The sequence below is a fragment of the Patella vulgata genome, chromosome 6, assembly GCF_932274485.2.
Source record: "Patella vulgata chromosome 6, xgPatVulg1.2, whole genome shotgun sequence".
NCBI classification, from domain to species: Eukaryota; Metazoa; Mollusca; class Gastropoda; family Patellidae; genus Patella; species Patella vulgata.
This window is the reverse complement of record NC_065884.2, coordinates 73,332,580-73,360,205: the sequence shown is the minus strand read 5'-3', so window position 1 is coordinate 73,360,205 and position 27,626 is coordinate 73,332,580. Positions and strand designations below refer to the sequence as shown.

The following is a 27,626-nucleotide window of genomic DNA, read 5'->3' as shown; positions in this document are numbered from 1 at the left end:
GAAAGATACATTATGTGTTAATTATTAAAGATACATTATGTGCTAATCATTAAAGATACATTTTGTGTTAACTATTAAAGATACAATTTGTGTTAACCATTAAAGATACATTTTGTGTTAACCATTAAAGATACAATTTGTGTTAATCATTAAATATACATTATGTGTTAATCATTAAAGATACATTATGTGTTAATCATCAAAGATACATTATGCGTTAATCAGTAAATATACATTAAAGTGTTAATTATTAAATATACATTAAATTGTTAATTATTAAAGGTACATTATGCATTAATCATTAAAGATACATTAAAGATAATTATGCTTTAATCATTAATCAATAAAGATACATTATGCGTTAATCACTAAAGATACATTATCTGTTAATCATTAAAGATACATTATGAATTAACCATTAAAGATACATTATGTGTTAATTATTAAACATACATTTTGCATTTATCATTAAAGATACATTATGTGTTAATTTTTAAAAACATTATTCGTTAATTATTAAACATACATTATGCGTTTATCACTAAAGATCCTTTGTGTGTTAATCATTAAAGATACATTATGCGTTAATCATTAAAGATATATTATGTGTTAATCATTAAAGATACATTATGTGTTAATCATTAAAGATACATTATGTGTTAATCATTAAAGATATATAATGTGTTAATCATTAAAGATATATTATGTGTTAATCATTAAATATACATTATGTGTTAATCATTAAATATACAAGGGTTAAAATTTTGTAATTTGTCTATAACATGAGTTGTATCAAAGACTTCATCACGTAAAGCCTCTCTTAGGAGACTGGCCAAGCTCCTATAGAACTAGCAGGGGGGAGGAGGTTGTTTTGTGTCGCTCTCGCATAGGTCATACTTTAACCCACATTTTCATCTTGAAGCGAAAGCCTCAACCAGAATGTGAACACTGTCATGTTCCTTTGACAGTTAAGCACATTCTGATTGAGTGCAGGCATCTCAAGAATATTAGATCAAATTATTACTGTTGTCAGTCATTACATCACATGTTTGCCCAACTGGGTTTATATGGTAAAGCATTAGACTTTTTAAAAGAGACAGGATTTTATCATAAATTTTAATTGTATATATCATTTCATTTTTGTTTTTAATATTTATATGCGTAAAAGTTGTATTTTATTTTTAATTTTAGTAACTGTGATATTGTTTTTATGTATGCATATAATGTTTTTCTGTGATATAATTTAGCCTGTCTCGTAATATTCACCATATGTTTGGTGCAATATAGCCCGGTTGGAGCTGACGTGCCATTAAACAACATTTCATTCATTCATTGTATCAAAGATAGATACAAGGGAAAGTGAAATGCCAGCTTAAGAATGGATACATGGGAAATTAAATGCCAGGGCAAGAATAGATACAAGGTAAAGTGGAATGCCAGGATAAGAATGGATACATGGGAAAGTGGAATGCCAGGGTAAGAATAGATACAAGGGAAAGTGGAATGCCAGGGCAAGAATAGATACAAGAGAAAGTGGAATACTAGGTTAAGAATGGATACATGGGAAAGTGGAATGCCAGGGTAAGAATAGATACAAGGGAAAGTGGAATGCCAGGTTAAGAATGGATACATGGGAAAGTGGAATGCCAGGGTAAGAATAGATACAAGGGAAAGTGGAATGCCAGGTTAAGAATGGATACATGGGAAAGTGGAATGCCAGGTTAAGAATGGATACATGGGTAAGTTGAATGCCAGGTTAAGAATGGATACAAGGGAAAGTGGAATGCCAGGTTAAGAATGGACAACTGGATATTGGTAATACACACTGTAACAAAAACTGTTCTTTTGTTTCAATTTTATTTGAACATTGTTGACCTAGGGGAGATTGGTCTGTAACAACCTCTATCTATTTCCGGATTATAAGTACTAAGATGTAAAGATGTCATAATCTATTTATATTCGGGGTTTTTAAGGGGCTGGTGGGGAAATAAGTGGTGTCCTCTGGTGACCACAAATCTTCACACCAACTTTAAAGGATCCAAGAAAAAGTCTAGCCTATATCACGTGCAAAAGCCAATTGTTGACGGAGTGACAACCTAACACACCCAAACTAAAATGTATATCAGTTTCAGTTTGCTTACTTAAACATTGTTGACCCAATTTTTAATTAAAGTGGAATTAAATTAATTAAAGAATATCATTACTTTGAAAATTGTTGATCTAACCATTGAGTAAGTGGGATTTATCTGAAATAACCTCTCCCTATTTCTAGAGTATAAATACATGTACTTTGAAAAACTGTTTTGTTTTCGAGATTTAAACACCTCTAGCCACATCGCCTTTCCTCTCTCACGCCCTCTCAGTCTCTCACTACAACATAATCTGATTACAACACAGATTCTATTTCGTTTCTTTTTTTATAATTTAAAATTTTGTTTTACTTGTCTTTACTACACTAGAATCTGGAAGAATTGTTATATATTACCGGCGTTTTGGTTGAAGTGAGGGATTACCCAATGCACGGAAGTGTGGGTAAACCACTAGAAACATCAACGCTGACGTCATAGGGTCAAAAGCCGCTCATACGACCCCTGACACAACCTTCGAGTACAACTTTTCAGATCTTCATGTAGTATAGATGTCATTGGTGTAGGCCATCGAAAGTATAAAAAAACGAAACAAAATATAGATCTGGGCCCTTATTCACGAAAACTTAACTGAGATAAATCCAAATATTAGTAATTTGATTGGATAATATTAGATTGATTTTAGTGCTTAGCCAATCAAAGTTGAGGTATCTACTAAAATTTGGATTTTATCTTAAGTTAAAATTTCATGAATCAGGGCTCGGTACTTTAATCAGATCGATTACAACATTTTTATCTGAAAAGCGAAACTAGTTTTAGGGGATTCTCACTCTATCTTTATCAGGATGTGGATGATTTACAGGGAAAACATTGTTCTTCAAGGGGTCAGGATCAGATGCCGGTTTCTGGAATGGGGTCGCAACCAACAAAAGATTTGGAACCACTGACGTGCTGTGTGCTCTGCTGTTCATGTGTGCCCGCAGACTGTTTCTATGTGCAAATGATTTACTACAAACATCACAAGAAAAGGGTTTATCTCCTGTATGAAGTCTAGTGTGTCGATGTAGACCACCACTAGTGCTAAAACATTTACAGCAAAAATCACAAGAATAGGGTTTTTCCCCCGTGTGAATTCTTGTGTGTTCCAATAGGTTACTATTTGTAACAAAACATTTATTACAAACATCACAAGAAAAAGGTTTTTCACCAGTATGGATTCTGCTGTGTCGCTGTAGACTACTGTAGGAGACGAATGTGTCACTACAGACATCACACGAAAAGGGTCTTTCTCCGGTGTGAATTCTCATGTGTCTCTGTAGATTACCGCTGGTTGTAAATGATTTTCTGCAAACATCACAAGAATAGGGTTTTAATCCAGAATGGGTTTTTATGTGTGTCTGTAGATGACTATTAGTGGTAAATGATTTTTGACAAACATCACAAGAAAAAGGTTTTAATCCAATATGACTTTTTCTATGTATCTTCAAATTAGAGCTAGTATTACACGACTTACTGCAAACATCACATTTAAAAAGTTTTTCACCGGTATGAATTCTACTGTGTCGTTTCAAATTTCCTGTATGTCTAAATGATATACCACAAACATCACATTCATATGGCTTCTCTCTGGTGTGAATCACAATGTGTTTATTTAATCTCGAAAGATATTTAAATGATTTAAAACAAACATCACATTTATAAATTCTATTGGAGAAAGATTCAATCGACATTTTCAGCTTTTCTCCGGACTGTCTTCTCTAAAAAAAAAAATAATAATTATTTTAATAGTTTGTTTTCCTTCTTTTTGGGGGGTGGGGTGGGGGGGGGCATGGCTAAATGATCTAATATATACAGCAATTTAAATTATAAGTTCCTCATTCAGAGAGAGAGAGAGAGATGGGGTTTAACCTCCATTTGACACAAACTAGATCATTTCGGGACTAACAAATGGTTCGATTTCATTTCAATAATCTGCTAGTGCTTAGGGGTCTTTAGCAATGGAAGGAAACTAGACGACTCAGAGAAAACCCTTGAGGTTGTACAGGCGACTCTACTCCTTGTCACGTACAAGCAGGGAATCGAAACCACGCCACTTGACTCAATGACAGACCGTGTGATCAAACACACATGTGTTGGCTTGGTTTCTGTTCCCAATTATACATGGTGGCGATACCTTTTTACTACAATGTTGACTTATTTATATTGCAATTGCTGACACATTTAGCCGATTCAGTACTTCTTTAAAGTTCTAGTTCATATTGCAATGGCCTGACATATATTAGAATTCATCACAGCATTGTTAATAGTAAATATAATTTTAAGACTTCAAGGGATTCAATATCCTATCCGATACTTTAAACATACATTATTTAAGAGCTAAATCTGTGTATTGCAGGTCTTTTTTTAGGCCTTAAATGTTATATAAACTACTAGGATACCCAGCCTCATCCAGGACCCCAATTTGAGGGCCGAAAAAACATTCACAGGGACATGCTGGTTAATTTGATACCACATATATGGGGTGGGGGTGGGGCACAGTGACGAAGCTGGATGGTCGAACATACATACATAAACACATCTTTGATTTTATTTATATATAGATTAATTAGACCCTAATCAACTCTCTAGACCATCGGATGCCCTTGATTTTCAATAGATTTATCGTAACAACGATAACATCATAGGTTTAAAATATGTTAAAAATGAAATGCAATGGGGTTTAACATCCTACTGTTCAGCTCCAACTGGGTTAGGAAGGCGGGCATACACCATACAGTGTGATATGAGGGAAATTCTGCCAGGGCAGCGGCACTATTGCCTACACTTAAATCAAATTCGAACTGCCAAGGGATCTTTTATGTGCATACCAATGTGTAAAGGGGACCTCGGGTTTTTTCATCCCATCCGAACAACTAGACAGCTGTCCTTGTGTCTGGCCTTATTTACTAACAGAAACTTACATGTATTGGTCTTTACCTGTTTTTGAGTGAAAATATCCTTCTATCAATAGCATGTATTGTTTAAAATGAAACAGTCAACTATTTCACTTTAGGTAAAAAGGTCTACTAACCAGTACCAGATATTTATGACACTATTATTTTTTCTTTATTTTAGAAGAGTCACTTCGTGAATAATTCACTGATACATATTGTCTCAAATTCTTTCACGGATCCACAAGTCACCTCTGTAATCGAGAATAATTGACAGATACATGTACATATCCACAAGTCACCTCTGTAATCCACTATTATTACACTGGTGCTCTGTTTCCACGCATTTTACGACCGAACAGATGTTATTGATTAATAACAGGACAATAAACACAAAGTTTATAAATGGTTTATCCCATTTACATTTAACAACCGACTAGACAATTACATGCAAGGTTGATATTATTCATCTACTATATATTTACATTTGTACAGCCGACTAGACAATTACATGCAAGGTTGATATAAATCGTTGTCTATATATAGCACTGCATGCTACCTTACTACATGTTGGGCTTATTGATCTAAAAACATTTTCAGCCTATAATTCTATTAAGTATGGTTGAATAAACAAATAAAATTGTTTTGCCTTCATGCATACATGCTGTTGGCCAAAAGCTACTGTAAATTTTCCCGATTATAACTGAAGTTAAAATAGTTGTTTGGTTGAAGGAAAATACAGACATTTTTATAAAATTTCCGCTTGATGGAAAAGAATAACAGAGACAATAAAACGATGTTGAATCAGTGAATAAATTTTTTAAAACCTTTGTAGTTTTTTTTGGTTAAACAAGCATTATGCTAGAGCTAAATGTGCCTATTGCAGGTTTTTCTTAGGCCTGAAATGTTACCTAAATTATTAATTAGATATTAATTTACTTATCCAGACCATAATTAACTCTCGATAGCAATGGATTTCTCCGATATTAAATAGATTAAATAATTCAGCCATATTTTGATTTAATTTAAAAATGGAGGAGCGAGGCGTGGCTTCAAACAACCAGTACAGTGGTTACAATTAATGGACACATCTTGTCAAACCTTAAAAGGCTAATATCTTCACTCGCAATAGAGTAATTTGAATGAAATTTTCAAATTATTAATTTTACATTATCTATTTTTGAACTGTTATAGTGAGAATGGCTAGAGTTTTATCTAAATCTTACATAAAGTATGTTTAATTAATTGTTTATAACCATATAGATCTAATCCTTATAAGACATATAGAAGTAGATTTCACAAATTAAAAACACTTATATGGGTATACTACTTCTGAATTTATTAACATCCTACGTTTCGATACACATACAGATATCGTTATCAAGCAAATAATGATATATAACACTAATGAATTGCCGATAGTTTGATTGACAGACGATAACACCACCCAACTATTCTCAATTATCAATTTTTTTGTATAAACTCTATATTGTCCTTATCAGACATATACATGTTGTAGAAGTAGATTTCACAAATTAAAGAAACTTATATGGGTATACTACTTCTGAATTTATTAACATCCTACGTTTCAATACACATACAGATATCGTTATCATTATTTGCTTGATAATGATATCTGTATATGTATTGAAACGTAGCATGTTAATAAATTCAGACGTAGTATATCCATATAAGTGTTTTTAATTAATGAACCATATAGGACTCGTAGATCGTCTTGACTTAGTTTTTGACACTCTGTCAGATTTTAATAATCTCCATTTATCTCTATTGTCGCAACCAAGAAGGACATATTTTTGTCCCACTTTATCAAAATTTCAGATTCAGTATTTGGTTCAGAGAAAAACTGTTGAATGAAAATATATACCGGTAGGTGGAATCAATGCATTCTATACAGAATTATTTCTAATTACATCTTAATCATTTGTTCTTTAGATGAACACCACTATGCTTAAATTTTGATATCGTCTTGAATTCTTTCGAGGAAGCCTGACAAGTACAGCTGTCTAGTCGTTCGGTTGGAACGAAAAATCGAGGTCCCGTGTACACATTGGTGTACACGTAAAAGATCCCTTGACAGTTGGAATTCGACCATATTGCCGCTGTCCGGGCAAAATTTCTCTCATAGCCCGTCTTTATTAGCCCAATTTTGGAGCAGAACAGTAGGGCGTTAAACCCCATTTCATTTCATTTCTTTCGTGGAACCACCGGTCACCTTTCTAATTCACTTTATTACATACCCTAATGCTCTATTTCGTGGCATTTTACACCTAAACAGATGTTATCTATTAATTGTTTGCAGTATAATAAACACAAAACATATAATAGGCTTCATATAGCAATGTCTCTTGGTTTATGATTTACATTATGGTACAGCAATCAACTTGAATATTTGGGAAATTCACATATCATTGTATAAAACAACAACAAAAATTACTTAGACATGATTAATAATCAGTAATTTGTTACAAATGCTACATGTAACTTATAACAAGAGTGGCATTCAAGAATACATTTTCTATAAAGAGAAAAAGACTAAAAACGTGGTTTTTCCTAGCATTTACCATGTTAAAACACATGAAGAAAAGGCCAGTCTTCCAGAGCTAAGAGAGAGAGAGAGAGAGAGAGAGAGAGGGGGGGGGTAATCTCCACTTGACACAAATTATGTCATTTTGGGACCAACATATGGTTCTATTTTATTTCAATAATATGTTTTCACTAGGGGTCTTTAGCAGTGGGAGGAAACCAGAGGACCTGGAGAAAACCCATGTACACATACATGGGGAATCGAAACCACGCCAGTTGACTCAATGGCAGATGTTATGATACAGCGAGCTCAAGCTGACCATTGGGCCATTCAACCGCCCTATAGAGCTAAAAATAGACCATGCACGTGTTAACCAAAAAATAGACATTGGAAATATGTCATACATTGTCCTACCTTGTTATCTTTCAGCACTTGGTATAAATATTTGACTACCTCAATTCCTCGAAGAAAATAAAGGGAAACAGACCAAAACTGCTGTCCGTTAGACCGCCTCAAACCACCTGAAATATGTATATATAAATTTCTGTAAACGTTTTTAAGTCATTACATTAAAACTAATCTAAACGATTTAAAAAAAAATATGATGTTGCAACGTTCGTATATGAAATGTTTAAAAATAGGCATTAAATATCATTTGAGATATAAAAGGCCTAACTTAAGGCCTACATACAAGCCGTATTAATATAATTTACTATTCTTTTAGAAATCCATGTAAATCTAATTCTTTGTTATTTCTTATTAAAGGAGCAAAATCGCTAATATTTTGGACCTAGAAATTGACACAAATGGGTCGCAATGCATATTATAATGTAATATGAATATAAACTGATTTACATTCAATTGTTTCCTTTTTTACTCTAATTTCAAATCAGTTATGTTCGGCGCGAAATATGGCGGAAGTCTCAATCGAATGGCATTCTCTAGCGTCTGGTTATTCCAGTCTATACAGATAGTATTTATTGTGCATGCTCTCTAAATAGGAATATGGTATCACCGTTTGACATGACTTAAAATTGTGGAATATGTCTAGCCTCATTCTTCGAGTCCCTTGTTACAAATGGTGCTGAAACGTTTTATGCTACACGATTAGTGTACCAATGTTAAAAATTTTATTTTGTCTTAAATATTGAATATATAGTAGTGGACACATTAGCCGAATCATTCGGCCGAATCAATCGGTGCCGAATTTTATTCGGCCGAATGGGTGGACACACTAGCCGAATGCTTCGCCCGATTCAACCTGCCGATTGCATCACCTCTCACGTCACATGATTAAACATGGCGGCATCTATGTCTTCAATCTATCACGTGACTTCTCGATATGAGTGGTGATTGGCTAATGAATTATATATTCGGCCGAATGCTTCAGCGAAGCGGACACACCAGGCGAATATAATTCGCCCGAATAAATATTCGGCCGAATATTTCAAACTTGTTTGATTCGGGCGAATCATTCGGCCGAATTTCTATTCGAATGACAGTGGACACACTAGGCGAATTTCGACGCCGATTGATTCAGCCGAATCATTCGGCTAGTGTGTCCACCGCTTCACAAACCCATCTTTGCCTGGTAAGATAATAACATCAAATAATTGGATGATATTGAGTAAGAGACATGGCTACTTTAATGATTGTAGGCCTATTGTATGCTATACAATACTCCTGTATATATTAATATCATGCATTTGTATAACAAAGCAGCATTATTATTATTATCTCGCATGATCGGTTTAAGTATGTCACAGCTGTGAATATGAAGAGACGGTTTGGGGTGGTTTTAGAATGATATATAGTAAGTATGATATCAGGCAGTCTAAGTGACATAGGATTAAAGAATAATCCTATAATTGACTACATAACCTGATTAATCACCTGAGTACCATATATTAAGATATTGACATCAAATCTTATTCATTGCCCCAAATTCTACTATTAGTAGCCTACTATACAATGCTGCTGTATGACAACAGGATAATACACGAGTACCAAACTCGATACATTCATGTACAGCAGAGTATTTCAAATTAATATTTTAACATTAAATAGTAATAGTAAGTAATATACCTGTAGCCTATATAAAATATGTCTTGCTTGATTAAAAACGCTTTCGCCATTTCATGTTATCTTGTTATCCCCATATCAAAACCTCCGGTCTATGAGAACCGTCGTGTGGTTATGTGTATAGTCCGTCACCACTAGCATAATCCAACCACCGTGATAATTGTTTCCTCTATACAGTATCATACAGCTGGTCGCTTATCTGATTACCTGCTTGATAAAGTAGATTCTATTATTGATTATTATTGTTGGGCAGTGACCTATTTTATAAAGAATGTTGTTGTTCTAAAATGTGATTTGGATCTACACCAACCCGAGTAATGCATGTTTACAGATCATCATTCATTACATACGTAACTAACGTACGTAACTAACGTACGAAAATTAAATGGTAACTTCTCTGCAGGTAGTGTGGGTCTGTTTGTCGTTGAGATTGCGTTCAATACTGCTTCTGTGAAATGACCTGATATTCCACAATTTATTGGGGGGTTGGATGGCTGAATGGTTAGCATGTGCGTAGTGTATCATATTGTACGTGACAAGGAGTAGGGTCGCTTGTCCAACCTTGTTTTTTTACTCCGGGTCCTCAGGTTTCCTCCCACTGCTAAAGAACCCCTATGCGCAAGCAAATTATTGAAATAAAATTAAAACCATATGTTGGTCCCAAAATGACCTAGTTTGTGTGAGTGGAGTTAAACCCCATCTCTCTCTCTCTCTCTCTCTCTCTCTCTCAACAATTTATCTGTAGCAATAAAAGTAATGAGTTAGAAGAATCTGTAATATTTGTGTTCAATCTGTTTCACAGCACAATGCAAAAGCCTTCTTTTTAACAGTAGCTGGATTTACCCAAATGCACCATTATTTCAACTCATATAATAATAATTTATATCTGTATTTGATAATATACCCTTCTTTATGGCAAATTGTTATTTTTTTATTTAAAATCGTAGTGATTTTGAGTAATACAAGATTGATATCCCTTGGCTATAACTTCCAAAATTGCTTATACATCACATTTTGGGGGGCATTTTGACATAAAAACACTACTTTACAAGCAAATGTTTGAATTCACTAAAGGTGTGTGCAATTTTTTATTCTTTCTTTTTTTTAATAAAAATTTGTTTTATCAGAAATTACATTTACTAATTCTAAGGAATTGACACTTAGCAGACCCCGTTTTTTATGGCAAATAGTTATTATGGATTTAGACAGGCTACCATTTTTCTTGTCAAGTACAGATTGATATAAAGGACCATCATAAAATTTCAACAATTTCAAAAAAAGATAATGAAAACAATATATATTGAAAATATCAGTCAGATTGCTTCACTCTGAAACCGAGATATTAGCCATTGTTTTTTTTTTAGGCTAGTCTCGGTTGTCATTACTGACGTTAGTATGATTAAGTTTCGATTATCCAGTTTCACATACAATCGTAATTCACAGAATGAATTCAAATCCAGTAAATATCCCAGGCTAACGGTGATATAGAGAGTTGATTATGGTCTGGATAAATTGATTAATGTCCAATTAATAGTTTATATAACATTTCAGGCCCAAAGAAAGACTTGTAATTGACAGATTTAGCTCTTGCATAATATTTGTTTAAAGTGGCTATTTTAAATAAGTATAATTAAAGTGGTTATTTTTGAATAAGCATAATAAAAGTGTTTATTTTTAAATTATTATAATAAAAGTGGTTATTTTTAAATGAGTATAATCAAAGTGGTTAACTTTAAATAAGTATAATTAAAGTGGCTATTTTTAAATTAGTATAATTAAAATGGTTATTTTTAAATTAGTATAATCAAAGTGGTTACCTTTAAATAAGTATAATTAAAGTGGTTATTTTTAAATTGTTGTAATTAAAGTGGTTATATTTAAATTAGTATAATTAAAGTGGTTATATTTAAATTAGTATAATTAAAGTGGTTATTTTGAAATTGTTGTAATTAAAGTGGTTATATTTAAATTAGTATAATTAAATTGGTTATTTTGAAATTGTTGTAATTAAAGTGGTTATATTTAAATTGGTGTAATTAAAGTGGCTATTTTTAAATAAGTATAATTAAAGTGGTTATTTTTAAATAAGTATAATTAAAGTGGTTATTTTTAAATTAGTATAATTAAAGTGGTTATATTTAAATTAGTATAATTAAAGTGGTTATATTTAAATTAGTATAATTAAAGTGGTTATTTTTAAATAAGTATAATTAAAGTGGTTATTTTGAAATTAGTATAATTAAAGTGGTTATTTTTAAATTAGTATAATTAAAGTGGTTATATTTAAATTAGTATAATTAAAGTGGTTATTTTTAAATAAGTATAATTAAAGTGGTTATTTTTAAATAAGTATAATTAAAGTGGTTATTTTTAAATTAGTATAATTAAAGTGGTTATATTTAAATTAGTATAATTAAAGTGGTTATATTTAAATTAGTATAATTAAAGTGGTTATTTTTAAATAAGTATAATTAAAGTGGTTATTTTGAAATTAGTATAATTAAAGTGGTTATTTTAAAAATTCTATAATTAAAATGGTTATTTTTAAATGAGTATAATTCAAGAGGTTTTTTTTAAATTCGTATAATTAAGGCAAGCAGATTCTTTTTCCTCACAATGTTTTTTTCTATCCGCACTGATTAGATGGATCTCATGTTTTAACTTATTTTTAGTACGACAAAGGGAGAAGATGACCCGCCCTGTCTTCCCACTACATCGATTTTAACGCCAAGTTTTAAAGTGACTATTTGATATACCAGAACTTGTTGGGTTTTTTTTAATGTTTTTATCTATTTTCCTTTTTTCATATACGATGCCTTCAGACGTAAATAACTCAGCCTGTCCATAATATTAAATTACAATGTATTTGATGTCAACAGCGTCGTAAACTCTTTCAGAACGTCCGTCAAGAAAAACCAACAGCTGTCTAGTGGTTCAGATGGGACAAAAAACTAAGTCCTGTGTACACATTGGGTCAATTCAAGTCCCGGGTTAGGCTTGTGTTATGGTTGTGTTGTGGTGGTGTATAACTGGTTTTCTTTTTAGTGCCTTAACCTGAGCCTCTCGATTTATCACTAGTGTTTACACCAGTGTCTAAACTCGTTTAATACCAGTGTTGACCAGGGCTTCCACTTCAAAATTGTCACTACCGGTCATTTTTGATAACGCACGAAAACTTTTCAAAGTAAATTCATATTTCATGTTTTTTATTCATGGTATGGTATTGTGAATTCACGTGTCTATACCACTTTGTCACCATGATGGGGTAGTGGTACACAAAAAAAAATATATTTGACTTAAAAATGAAATATTAGTAAGGCTTATGATAATTATTTATTAATTAATTAAATATTCCATTTAACACTGGTGGTAAATAAAAAAAAAAACTATAACACTAGTGTTATTTTTAAACGTTACACTTTGTTTTTGTCTTCTGTTCTAAAGCATTCAATTATTTGCATGACCTGGTCAACTAAGAATAACAAAGGTAATTGGGGAAAACTAACCGCTTCCAGGAAGTTAAGTAACTAGGATCTATGTTGAATTTTTGAAGTCTCATTTGTTCATTATTCAGGCGAAATTTCCTAAAATGTCTCGTAAATTGGCAGGTCTGTGATCAACATTTCTTTGTCTTACATTTTGGCTATATATATATATGGATAAAAAAATCATTTTAAGCCTTAAAACTAAATCTAAAAAACGTAAAAGAAATTCCCCTCTTGCCGTTTGCTGTTTTACACCAGTGTTGTAATAAATGACTTGAACTGAGATTTTTTTTAACCCCTAGGGGTTAGTGTTAGAGTTATTTTTAATAAGATAATATCTTTTATCAAGTTATTATTATCTAACAAGTTTTTATGTAATTAGAAATAATATTGCACAAAGCTCCTTGTCTTTATATTTTTTCATGTAAATTTGTTTCTTAAATCAGGAAATTGATACTGAAAATATAGACAAACTGAGGGGCTCAGGTATAAGTTAGTGTTTGGGTAACACAGATACGACACTGGTGTTCATTTTATGTAAATATATCCATATTAAACACAACCTCAACACCGTAGACCTTAACTCGGACTGATTTCAAATACAGAGGGGGTCTGAGGTTGAGTTAGCACAGCGTTACACCAGTGCTACAATGATCTAACTGGTGTTAGACACTACACCACCTAACCCAGGACTTGAATTGACCCATTGGCATGCACATTAAAGATCCCTTGGCAGTTGATATAATTTCCCTCACAGCACACTGTATGGCATATGCCCGTCTTCATTAGCCCAGTCTGAGCAGAACAGTAGAAAGTTAAACTCCATTTCATTTGTTTCAAGGTGAAAAGAAAAGATCAACCTGTCATCACTAAATAGAAGGTCTAGTTATGACTAGAAGCTCTTCCTTGTCTGGTCTTCCATCCTACAACCTTGACCTTGGACTGTGACAGATGAAAGGGGTGATGGGTTTAATGTTATCTGTAGATCTACATCGTTTCAAATGACTGACTAGCTGAGGTTGATAAATTTGGACATCTTTTATTTTTCATTCATAACAAACTAATTAATTTTATTTTTCTTGTTCAATTGAAGAACCATATTTAAAGATAAATTTTTACCGTCATTCGTGCTAAAATAATTTATATTTAAATTTATTTTATGGAAATAACCCTGACAACAAAAACTTACAATACTTTGGATGTGTAAATAAATAATTTTCTTTATATTCTGATGAATTTCCTTTGGTTTTTATAAATTTCTGTTGACTATAAATGATTTATAACAAACATCAAAAGAAAATAGTTTCCATCCGTATGGGTTATAGTATCTTATTTTATGCTGATCTTCATTATCCCAGTCGGTGCAGAATAGTAGGACGTTAAACACCATTTCATCAACAGTTTTTGTGTTGCTATAGATGACTACAAGATGTAAAATGTTTTTCACCAGTATCTCAATCTCTTGTATGAATTCTTTAATGTTTAATTAGATTACTTCCATTATTAAATAATATATCACAAACATCACAAGAAAAGGGTTTTCCTCCAGAATGGGTTCTTGTGTGTTTATATAGACCATTACAAGTGGTAAAATATTTACAAGAAAAAGGGTTTTTTCCCCAGTATGGAGTCTTTATGTTAATCACTGCTAGTAGTAAAATATTTACTACAAACATCACATGTGTTCTTGTATGTTTTTTTCTGCAGTGTGTGATTTCATGTGTCGATGTAGACGATTTACCACAAACATCCCATTTATATGGTTTGTCACCAGAATGACTTCTGGTGTGTCGCTGTAGATGACTACTAGTGATAAATGATTTACTACAAACATCACAAGAAAAGGGTTTGTCACGGGTATGGGTTCTGGTGTGTTGTTGTAGATTATTACTAGTGATAAATGATTTTTTACAAACATCACAACAAAAGGGTTTGTCACGGGTATGGGTTCTGATGTGTTGTTGTAGATTATTACTAGTGATAAATGATTTACTACAAACATCACATTTATAGTTCTTTTTTGAGACATAATGAACTGACATTTTCTGGATCTTCTCCCTGTAAATACACAAAACAAAATGGTAATTAGGAGATAAACACCGACTGACTAGAATTTAGAGATCTGGTATTGTCCATTTGATACTGCTTTAAATCATTGTTGATGGCTGTTTCTTAGTTTTAATGATGTAATCGGTATTACTATTATCGCATTACATCAACATTATTTTCTTTGGTTTTTACATCATTTTTGATGGTCGTTTCGGGGGTTTAACAATGTAATGTAGGCCTAATCATTAAACATTATAACTAACTAAAAGGCCTATCTATATTTAGATATTCTGATATACTGATATAAAGTAAATAATTAATATTCCTTGATAATGTACATTAAGTGGCATAAAACATATAAAATAAATTTGGGTCTAATGTCCTACTGTTGAATCCATGACCACTCAGACCAAGACCACTCAGACCAAGACCACTCAGACCAAGACCACTCAGACCAAAAAAAAAGACCACTCGGACCAATAATAAAGTGTTGTTTTAATAAATTAATAATAGTGTTTGTTTTAATATGACCACTCGAACCAATAATAATTATTCATCTCTTTGTATTGTGATTTAATAATAAATAACATATTCTCAGTATTTTATTTTTAAAATGATTAAGTCAAGCCTTATAATATAATCTAATTGGTCCGAGTGGTCCTTTGGGTTGGTCCGAGTACCAAAGATAAATATTGGTCCGAGTGGTCTTACAATATGAATTAATTGGTCCGAGTAGTCTTTTGGTTTGGTCCGTGTGGTCTCCATGTCGGTCCGACTGGTCATATTTTGGTCCGTCTGGTCTTATTTTGGTCCGACTGGTCTGGATACCCTATTGTTCTACAATATGACGGGTTTGGTGGTCAATTCATTACCTTGCAGTAGCTTAAATTATTTGTTAGCTTTTCCGTATTTAATTGAACATTAAATAACAGATATTAATCATCTACAATGAACTTATTTACTGGTAACATATATCAAATTGATAATTACGTCTTGAGGCTTATCTGCTCGAGTCAGATATCCGCCATTTTTTAAACATTTGGAAGTATTAAATTTGGCGTGGACCGTCTCCTACCCGAGTAACTCATATCTGAAGCTTACACGTCAATATACAATAAGGTTAGCAACAGCTTCCTTGTCTATATGGGTAACCATATATCGCCTATCTGTAAATCAACAAATTTTCAACTGTATAAAATTGGCCGGATAAGAAACTTCATCAAAACGTCCATTATGGACAGCATGCATACATAGTCATATACATTTAATAATACATATTACATAAACACATACATTCATACAAACAGTAGGGTGACCCGTGCACTCTACAGAAAGTTGGTCTCGACACGGCTAAATGTGCACGCTTCAGTTGCGTGTCTCGAACTGATTTCTGACTACCCCGCACTCTCTTTGAGTCGATAAATAGCCATGCACGTGCAATTCTCTACAAATATATCAACTATTACAGCCGTAAAAATCTATTGTTGACGATTTTGAATAGCAGTAAAATTTAGCTTTTTGGTTATTACAGCAGCTTTAGAAATTACGTTTGTTTTATTTTTTAAATTGCTTTATCATTAACTGTACCGTTAAGAGCGGCATCTTTTGGTTTAGTACAAATAATATCTCTGAAACACTTGGGTTAGACAGGAACATGATACTAGCAGTAGTTTCATTTTACTTTTACAAGTTTCTTAAAACAATTGTTGAGTTGTCTAAAGTGCTTATTTCTAAATTCAATTTCTTGTTCTAGCCTTCTGTTATGTTTCGTAAAAAAAGGATTTACGTACTGAGAAGGCTGGGTAATGAAACCTGTAAAATGCGCTTATGAATACTCTTGTTACATCTCGTTTGGACTACTGTAATTCCCTGCTATGTAATCTTCCTGCAAATAAGTTGTCTCTCCTCCAGAAAATTCAGAATAAAGCAGCACGAATCATTACCAAAACTAAACCTACCGATCACATGACCCCTGTTTTACATGATCTACACTGGCTGGCTTCCTATATGACACCGTATCACTTTCAAAATACTTACACTTACTTACTCTACATTACATTCAGATAATTCACCAGATTACCTTAAATCTCTTATCTCCCTATCTACTCCATCCCGTACACTCCGATCTCAAAATAGCAACCTGCTTACACCTTTTTATCCTTCCACATCTTATGGTAAACGCTCCTTTTCCTACGCCTCTCCTTTTCTGTGGAATACCTTACCTCTCAATATTAAACTATCTGATAGCATTGAAAATTTTAAACGCAATTTAAAAACCCACCTTTTTGTTGACTATTATGGCTTTTAATGCAGGTATCCGTGTTCATTGTATACTATTTTAGGCGCTGTTCTATTTTATTCTTTATTACTTTTAGCTATTTTAATTTGTTTATTACATGTCGTATTTCATTATAATCTTTACTACCATATTTTGATTATCGTATACCATTTTAATTTCTTTTATCATCCATTTAATTTTATTTTATTTTTCTATGTGTGATGTCCACAAAATGTTAACTGCGCCATTGAGCAGTATTTTATATTGGTAATAGGTGCATTATAAATAAATTATTATTATTATCATTATTATTATTATTATTATCTGGTTGATTCGGCTTTACGTCCCTATTGGTTCTTATTGTTCTCCCAGTTACGCTTCACATCAGGATACTCGAGAAACTATTTGTCGTCCAAGTGTCAAATATGTAGCTCATTACCGATTTTACCGGGTCAGTAGTAGCTTTCTCCTGTAAGTTATGGAATGTTGGCAGTATATGTTCTGCGATAGAGGCATCACTGTCCTAATAATGTTTTGTTAATCGATGTTTTGTTAATTGTTTTGTTAAGTACACAACACCTTAGTATTTCAAAGAAAACAAATGTATTAAAATATTAAAACAAACACAACTATCAATTCATTAAAGGAACAATATCAATTTTATTAAAACAACAGGTTTTTTTATTTCAAAATCAGATTGGTCCAAGTGGTCTTCTAATCTTGGTCCGAGTGGTCTTCTAATCTTGGTCCAAGTGGTCTTCTAATCTTGGTCCGAGTGGTCTTCTTATCTTGGTCCGAGTGGTATTCAAAGAAAATAATTGTATTAAAATAAATACAATTTCATTTTATTTGTTGGGATGAGTGATCTTTGAATATCTGGGTCCGAGCTGTCTTCTATTGGGCCGAGTGGTCTTTGAGTTGGGTTTTCTGGATACCGTCATTATTGTTTGTGCAACGCATATTAGAGCGGGAGCCCAGGGGGTTAACCTAGCTGAAAAGTGTACCAATTTTCTCCTATATGATATCAATGCATGTATATCAGGTATTATCAGAATGTAAGTCTGCCAGGTTTCTGGTGGTGGGTGTGGTATTTCATGCCCAAAATGCAATGCCCCCCCAACTAGGCTAGATTAGCCAGACATTTATAGTGGTGGAGTATCCCTGACAAGAGTTTTCTAATTTCCAGACCACAGCTAGGCTAGATTAGCTGAAATCTGTACCACCTAAAACAGCTCTGGAGTCGTAAAGTACCACGACGGGAATCATGAATGACCACTGCCAAACAATTTGTAACCCCTAACAGACACGCCCAGAAACGCCACGCCCCCTTCTAGGATATATTAGCCGGCACTGTTCCTGTGGTCCAAAAAAATAAAAATTGTGCCAGGATGCATAGAATATTAATACCTAGCAGGTATGGAAGAGGCGATAAACTGCGGTTGCAGGAACCATTTTGTTTTTCAAAAACGCATTTTTAGCCCCATAAAACGTTTTTTGCCCAAAAATCAATTTCTTGCAACCGCAGTTTACCTTTAACAAAATTCAAACACAAAGCTTATTATGGTTTAACAGTGAAATGTATGAACTGTTTTTAAAATCAAATAACAATTGTGACCTCTAGAAGGTCCAAAAGATAAAACCGTGATTTTTCGAACAATCAGGGGCCATAATCCATAAAGTTCTAGTTTAATATATGCCAATATGAAAAGGAACTGTGAACGGGCAGATGTCAAGACACATGGACAGGTGGGGGGGGGGGGAGGATTACAACCCATGTCCATTTGAAAATCTAAGCATATAAAAATTGATAGAACAAAGTAGGTCTACGTCGTTTCAAATAGCTGACTAGTTGAGGTTGATAAATTACATTATCTTTTATTTTTCATTCATAACAAACTAATTAAACTCCTTTTGTACAGATATTATTTTTCAATTGAAAAAAAACATAATTTAAGATACATTTATTTGTTATTTGTGCTAAAATACATCATATTAAAATTTATTTTATGGAAATAACCCTCTAGTTTATAACAAAAACTTACAATAATTTGGATGTGTAAATAAATAATATTCTTTATATTCTGAGGAATTTTCATCTGTTGGCTGTAAATCATTTATAACAACCATCAAAAGAAAATAGTTTTCCTCTCATATTTATTATAGTATCTTATTTCATGTTGAATAACTGTCAGTCGTCAGTCCGTGTAGAATAAAAAGATCTTAAACCCTACTCCATTTCATGTTGATCTTCATTAGCTCAGTCGGTGTAAAATAGTAGGACATTAAACACCATTTCATCAACAGTTTTTGTGTTGCTGTAGATGACCACAAGTATCTCAATTAATTTACTACTTATCCTGACATAACTATTTGCATATTCCGTTTTTCCTTCTCGGTAATCGTCGGAAGACATCAAAGTAAAACTGAAACACCGCCATGACCTCTGACCCACCTCACTATCACCACTGACCACATCACGTGTCACTACTGTCTTAAACTTCCTCTTCCGTTTTCCGTGCATGACGAGTGCACGTGGTTTTTTTTTTTTGTAGCTCTCTGAGTTACTTGGTTTGATAATTGTTTGCCTTTATTTGACTTTATTATGTCTTCTGCTGATATCCCCATTGCTTACCCGGCTGGGGAAATAAGACGATCTATGTGTACGAGATGCAATTTCTCTAAATCGGCCAAGGACCCGCATCCTATTTGTCCCGATTGTGTTGAGGGTGAAACTTGTTCGCTACTACGAAGATGTGATTGGTGTTTACCTTTAGATGAGAAAGCCTTCAAGGTGTATTTAGATGTTATTCGTAAGAGAGCCACTCAACAGGACAGGCTTGTTAGAAGTTATGTCACCGTTCCCGAGGAGAGCCAGTCTCCTGGTGCCGGCATGTTTAGTGATGCAGAGAGGCAGGTCGGTGATTTCGACAGGATGGAGTCGCCACAAGAGCGTGGTAGAGGCGTATCTGAGAGATCAAGTTCTCAGAAGGACGGCGCATCTAGGAAGCCTGGAGTTTCGGCGTTGCCCAGCGCATGTCTGAAACCGAAGTCATTTAAGAAGACCAACGCATCCAAGAAGACCGGCGCTCCAAAGAAGATCGGCGCTTCACAGACGACCAGCGCTTCACAGGCGGCCAGCGCTTCACAGGCGATCGCCGCTTCACAGATGACCAGCGCTTTACATGCGCCCGGCGTCGGCGCTTTACATGCGCCCAGCGCTTTTCAGACGTCCAGCACTTCACAGACGACCGGCGCTCCACAGGCCCCCGACATTTCACAGACAGTCGGCGCTTCACAGGCGCCCGGTGTTACACAGACATTCGGCGCCTCACAGACATTCGGCGCTTCACAGGCTCCCGGTGTTACACAGACATTCGGCGCTTCACAGGCTCCCGGTGTTACACAGACATTCGGCGCCTCACAGACATTCGGCGCTTCACAGACGCCCGGCGCTTCACTGACACCAAGCGCAGCTCAAATTTTGGATGTCTTGAAGAATTTATTGATTAACACCGGTCAAGTTACCGGAGATTCCTCATCGTCGACAGGTACGACTCGTATTCCATCATCAACGAACGCTACCACACACGATGTGGAGGCACCAGTTTATGAGCCAGCGCATGAGAGCGACGAATCAGATCACTCGTCAGCCAACTCTGAAGCGTCCGATTCTGAACCAGGTATTTTGTCACCGAGAGATACAATTGCTTGGATTTACAGTACTTTACCTGATCTTTCGCCACAGCCTTTGCGACCAGATCGTCCAGTGGAGTCAAATGTATCAAGAAAATCAACACCAGCAGTTACTGTTGGTCGTTCCTTACCCCCTGATGGAACTGTAAAACAAGTGTCTTCATTCCTTAACTCTGCGTTCAAGAAATTGAATTGGAAGGGAAGGTTGTTCAATAAACCAGTTATTAAGGAGAGTTTATACCCAATACATGGTCTGGATTTTTCTATCGACGCATTGAAAGTAGATTCTAACATGGAGTGTCTGACTTAGGAGATCTATTCCTGGGGCTAAGATCGAGGATGGAATACTGTCTTGTTGGAAGGCATGTGTTAAACAATCCATGATGGCTTCGTCTCATTTAGGAACACATTTAGAGGCTTTATTAGAGAAGTTTTGTCATTCGAAGAACGGAGATGACATTTGTGTTACTTCGGCTATCGCTTCAGCGGCATCGGCGTTGAATACTATTGCCAACATTAATACATTCCTAGTTGGTAATATTATCAAGGAAAGACGGGTTGCAGCTTTAGAAGGTTCAAAGTTAGAACACCATTTGAGAGAGTCCTTGCTTAGACAACCGATTACGGGAGAATATGTGTTTCATAACAACATTCAGGAGGCCTTAAAGGCACAAGATAGTCACAACACACAGGTGGCTATGGCGAAGTCACTCGAATCGAATATCAAGGTCGAGCGGATACTTAAAAGGAAGCATGTTTCTTTCGGACGGAATCAACCATCGTACAAGAAGCCACGATTTTCTCAACAGATGACAGCTTCAACGCCATCGGCAACGACTTCGACGTCATCTAATAGTTATAAGTTTGGACCATCTAATTCTTTTCGGAACCAAGATAATAGAAGAGGAGGGTCTTATAGTAGATCTTCGTACAACTCGAGGACAGGCACGTCACGAAGAAGTTGACTTCATGTCAGGGGGGGAATCGGGCCTTTCGTCAGACAGTTTCATCTTGTCAAATGTACAGACTTTTACCATTCCAAGGCCGGAAGTTTCGGTCGAAACGTCCCCTGTCGGATCAAGGCTCCAGAAGTATTGGAAAAATTGGAAAATTTTAGGCGATCAGTGGGTGACAGATGTGTTGAGAAACGGATATCGTCTGCAACTGACGTCATCTCCGCCGTTGACGAAGACACCTGTAGAAGTGATTTATCCTGATGCGCATACGGAAATCTTAAGAGAAAACATTCTTATTCTCTTAGAGAAGGAGGCAATCGAAGAGAGCCCATTGGACAATCTCACTCCGGGGTTTTATTCAAGAATATTTTTGGTTCCAAAGAAAAATTCGACCAAGCTGAGAATGATTCACAACTTGAAGTCATTCAACCAGCTTTATTTGGCTCCACCTCCGAAGTTCCAGATGACATCGCTCGCACAGTTACGGCGGGCGATTCGTCCAGCAGATTTCCTAGCATCAATCGATTTACAGGATGCCTATCTGCACATCCCGATTCATCCATCATGTCACAGGTACCTTCGGTTTTATTTCGAAGGACGTCATTACCACTGGAGGGTTTTGCCGTTCGGAATATCAGTGGCTCCTTGGTTGTTTACCCGGATTACCAAGCCGATAGTAGGATTTCTACATTCTCGAGGAGTCCGGGTCGACTCCTACATAGACGATTGTATTCTAGCCAACTCAGAGGAACTCCGTCTTTGTGCGCAACTGAAGTTCGTTCTTCAAGTATTTCACTAACTAGGTTGGTTAGTGAACAAGGAGAAGTCAGACTTAATACCTACACAGAACCTCCAGTTCATCGGGGGACTATTCGACACGTCTCGGGGAATATTGTTGGTACCTCGGGACAGATGGGACAAGATACAACAAGTTGTTCAGTCTATCCAAGATGCTCCACAGTCGGTTCATACATGGACCAAGGCTTTAGGCCTTCTAACATCAGCCCAGTATGCTACGGCCCAAGGAAGGCTTCAATTACGACCACTGCAGATGTTCATACAGTCCAGAATGGAGTCACTGGAACTTCAGGATTTAATAGTTCTACCTTCGGAGCTACAGCGGCATGTACTTTGGTGGAAGGTTCCCGTAAATGTGATGACGGGGGTACCGTTGGTAGAGCAGGAACCCCAGTTTTATCTGCACGCAGACGCGAGTCATCAGGGATGGGGTGCTCATTTAACGGGTCACCAGAAAAACGTTTCGATCCACAATCCCTTCGTCGCCGGAACGTGGAATCACAAGGAGAAGAACCTTCACATAAACGCTCTAGAATTTATAGCAGTAATTCGAGCAGTTCAAAATTGGTCAGACCTTTTAATAAATTCGACAGTAATGATCGCAACCGACAACTCCACAGTAGCGACATATATCAACAAGCTGGGAGGAACAAGGTCGAAGGTTCTAATGTCCCTAACATTTCACTTTTATCAGACGGTAGACAGTCTTCAAATTGCAGTAAGAGCCAGACACATTCCAGGAGCGTTGAATGTTATAGCGGATGCTCTATCCCGACCGGACAGACCGAGTGCAACAGAATGGATGCTTCACCCGGATCTTTTTCGACAGGTGTGCAGACGCCTATGGACCCCATTGGTGGATTTATTCGCGACAAGTCTCAATCATCAGTTATGTATCACCCGTTCCAGATCCAAGGGCATTAGATCACGATGCACTAGCGATCAGTTGGCACTTGATGGACGCGTATGCATTCCCACCAGCAATCTTGATTCCAAGGGTGCTACAGAAAGTTCGGCTCTACAAATGCAAAATTCTTTTGATCGCGCCTTGGTGGCCAACACGTCAATGGTTCCCTGATCTCGTTCAGTTGGCAGAAGTAAATCCTATAAAATTACCAGTCTGGAAAAGACTTCTAGTAAGCCCTCACACAAAGCAAGCTCATCCAAACCCGGAGTTATTCCAACTTCACGCTTGGACTTTGTTCGGGAAGGACTGATGGAAAAAGGGTTTTCTGAGAAATCATCAGTTGCTGTATTGAAGGCTCACAGATCTTCTACTCGTGATGCCTATGATGTCAGATGGAAGACTTTTGTAGATTGGTGTAATGTAAATAAAGTCATACCCGATAGGACTCCTTTGCAAACTATCGCTGATTTCATAATCTTTCTACGAGAATCTAAAAAGTTGCGAGATGGAACTATAGCGTCGTATGTGACGTCAATTGCATCTGTTCGTGATAAAATTATGTCCGTCAAACTTGGACAGTCCAATGTTATTTCAGCGATGGTGAAGGGGTTTCGTCAGGAGGACCAATTACAGAAGTATTTAACAAAATCACCTTATGAACCGTTGCTGGAAGCTGACATGACACATCTTGCATATAAAACAGCATTTCTACTCGCTTTTGCCACGGCTGCTAGAGTTTCCGAAATACATGCGTTGGATGTCACTCAAGTCAAATTTATACGGACCGAGAAGGGTGCGGTGCAGCTTGGGCTTATGTTCGATTTCGTGGCCAAGAATCAACGACCAGGTCAACCTGATAGAACATTTTTAATTCGGTCACTGGATAACATTTTGGGCCCTGACGACAATGAAGATTTATCGTTGTGCCCCGTTCGCGCGTTAAATATCTATTTACAGTCTACAAGTAGTTTCAGACGTCAGCGAAAGCGGCTTTTTCTACCACTGAAAGCGAAGCACGGTGACGTGAAGAAAAATACTCTCGCCTTTTGGTTACGGGCTACGATTTTGGCAGCTTACTCAAGTGCAGGTCTTCCGCCTCCTGTGTCGGATCGACCTCATGAAATTCGTGCATACGCAGCAACTTTAGCTCTTCATAATAATATCTCTGTCAGCGACATTATGAAGGGGTGTTTTTGGTCTGGTGATACGACATTTGCAAATTTCTATTTGCGAGATTTATCGGATGAGACTTTAGATGGCGTTCATTCATTGGGTCCGTTGGTGGCAGCACAACAAGTGCTTTCAGGGCCTAGAAGAGTTCGATAATAATGGTGTGATTATTGATGTATATATGGTAGCAGTGTAATTACGTTGAAGGGTTAGAGGCCTTGACCTTTATTATGGTGATGGTTATTTGTAATATAATGGATATATATAGACAGAAAGCAGCGCCAGAAACCAAGACAGGTGGGTTCCAGTTTTGTCTTGTTCTCCAAAAATGTGATACGGGCACTTTTCGGTGTTTTTATATGATTTATGATATCATATTAATTACTCGGAAGTATGTGCATTTGGGGTCACGGTAACCGAGATGTATCGAGTTTTACCGTTGATTTCTGAAATCTATTTTTAGTATCACCACTACTCCACGTGACAAGATGCCAGCACCGCCTTTTCTGATGAATTCTGCAAATAGTTATGTCAGGATAAGTAGTAAATTAATTTACATAAATCTAATATTTATGATATTAGATAATACTTATCCTGACATAAGATCTCGATCCCGCCGTCCTCCCCTTGGCATGTGACTATGTTATAATGGTTAGCAGGTTAACGGAAGAGGAAGTTTAAGACAGTAATGACACGTGATGTGGTCAGTGGTGATAGTGAGGTGGGTCAGAGGTCATGGCGGTGTTTCAGTTTTACTTTGATGTCTTCCGACGATTACCGAGAAGGAAAAACGGAATATGCAAATAGTTATGTCAGGATAAGTATTATCTAATATCATAAATATTAGATTTATGTAATTCTCTAGTATGAATTTGTTTATGTTTATTTAGATTACTACTTGCTTTTAAATAATTTATGACAAACATCACAAGTAATGGTTTTATCTCCAGTATAAATTCTCGTGTGTGGTTATAGATAAGCTGAAAATTATTTACTACAAAGATTAAAAGAAAATGATTTTCTACAAATATCACAAGAAAAAAACAAAAAGGGGGGATGGGTCTCCAGTATGAGTTCTGGTATGTCACAGATGAGTAGTAATTGAAAATGATTTACCACAAACATCACAAGAAAAGGGGTTAAAGTTGCAATTTCATATTTTTAAGTTATGTTTTTAAAATTTATTAAAATAAAGCCTTAAAATAGATGGTATATATAAACAGTCCTACCTTGTTAAAGAATAATCCTATTAATCCTATAATTCACTATTGACAGTTGAGAAATTGGCAAAAATATCATTTTCATCGACAAATTTAAACGTTTGAAGTTAGCTACTCCATGGTGGAGATTAGAAAACAAGGGAGGTAATTGTGTTATTATTTCCGGTGTAAATCTGTTTTAAGTGTGAGAATGACACCTATGATCGTATAATAGTGAGTTGACAACAACCTATTAAGCAAAAGACATAGAAATAATTATGTTTTGACTTTCTTAGAAAATATGAAATTGTAACTTTAAGTATGAATTCTGACGTGTTGCTGTAGATCACTGCTAGTGTTAAATCGTCGTCTACAAACATCACAAAAAAAGGGTTTTTCACCAGTATGAATTCTGGTGTGTCATTGTAGATGAGAACTAGTTAAAAATGATTTATCACAAACATCACAAGAAAAGGGTTTTTTCTCCGGTATGACTTCTGGTGTGTTCATGTAGATCACTGCTCGTGGTAAATGATTTTCTACAAACATCACAAGAAAAGGGTTTTTCACCAGTATGGATTCTGGTGTGTTGCTGTAGATGACTACTAGTGGTAAATGATTTCCTACACACATCACAAGAAAAGGGTTTTCCTCTGGTATGGGTTCTGGTGTGTAAATGGATACTTTTATGCATGTATTGCAAATAAAGGTTGCCAGTGGCAACGAGTAGAAGTGGGATGTAATGCCTGACACCAATATTGTCCTTTAATATGCTAATTCCATGAAATGTGCTATTAAGGAAATTTTGCCCAGACAGAGAGGTGCTATGGATTAGCATACTCTGATTTCAAATTCCAATTTATCATTCACTTGCAAGCCAATGTGTACACAGAACTGCAGCTTTTTTGTACCATCTAAACAACTTGACAATATTGCATGCCAGGCCATCCGTGAAGCCCCACTGACAGGAGGAAAACTAAAACATTATAATCTATAGGGCTATCAATATTTAAATATTCTGATACAGGACTTCAAGCAACCTTTATATTACCTTTAACAGCCACCTGAGTAAAAGTGCTCTGCAACTGTTCTGCAATGACTTGGTTTGATCGTATCATTACCATAGAGTATCTTATTCTTAAACTATTTGTTGTGCTTCTTCGTATTTAGTTGAACATTAAATAACAGATATTAATCATCTACAATGAACCAATATACCGGTACGTTATAACAAAATAATAATTACATCTTTTCTGCTGGAATCAGACATCCGCCATTTTTATAAATACTGTGGAAGTTAAAAAAATATGACGTGGACCATCTCCTACCCAAGTAACTCATATCTTAAGATTACGGGTCATCATTGTTTATGTGAGTGTACATTATATCCCATAATTTAAACTACAAATATAAAGATAAATCGAATCTGTAATGTATTTGATAAGAA

General features: G+C 35.4%; 1 protein-coding gene across 2 annotated transcripts; it reads right to left on the bottom strand.

The window, feature by feature from the left end:
* Positions 1-537: 537 nt before the first annotated feature.
* LOC126825333 (zinc finger protein 239) lies at positions 538-27,523 on the bottom strand. 2 transcript variants are annotated; one of them, XM_050554944.2, is made up of 4 exons: positions 27,231-27,523; positions 9,648-9,851; positions 7,977-8,083; positions 538-3,844 (listed from the first exon to the last, which is right to left on the bottom strand). In XM_050554944.2, exon 4 carries the CDS (start codon positions 3,815-3,817, stop codon positions 2,903-2,905), a length of 915 nt encoding a protein of 304 aa, XP_050410901.1. In that variant the 5' UTR covers positions 3,818-3,844; positions 7,977-8,083; positions 9,648-9,851; positions 27,231-27,523; the 3' UTR covers positions 538-2,902. The 2 variants fall into 2 exon arrangements, 1 of the variants encoding a protein (XP_050410901.1); XR_008788470.1 differs by lacking the exons at positions 538-3,844; positions 27,231-27,523 and adding an exon at positions 5,053-5,271 and having other exon boundaries at positions 9,648-9,902.
* Positions 27,524-27,626: the final 103 nt, after the last annotated feature.

Excerpts from the sequence above, each read along its gene's own strand:
- LOC126825333 (XM_050554944.2), bottom strand. The coding sequence starts at position 3,817 with ATGTCGATTGAATCTTTCTCCAATAGAATTTATAAATGTGATGTTTGT.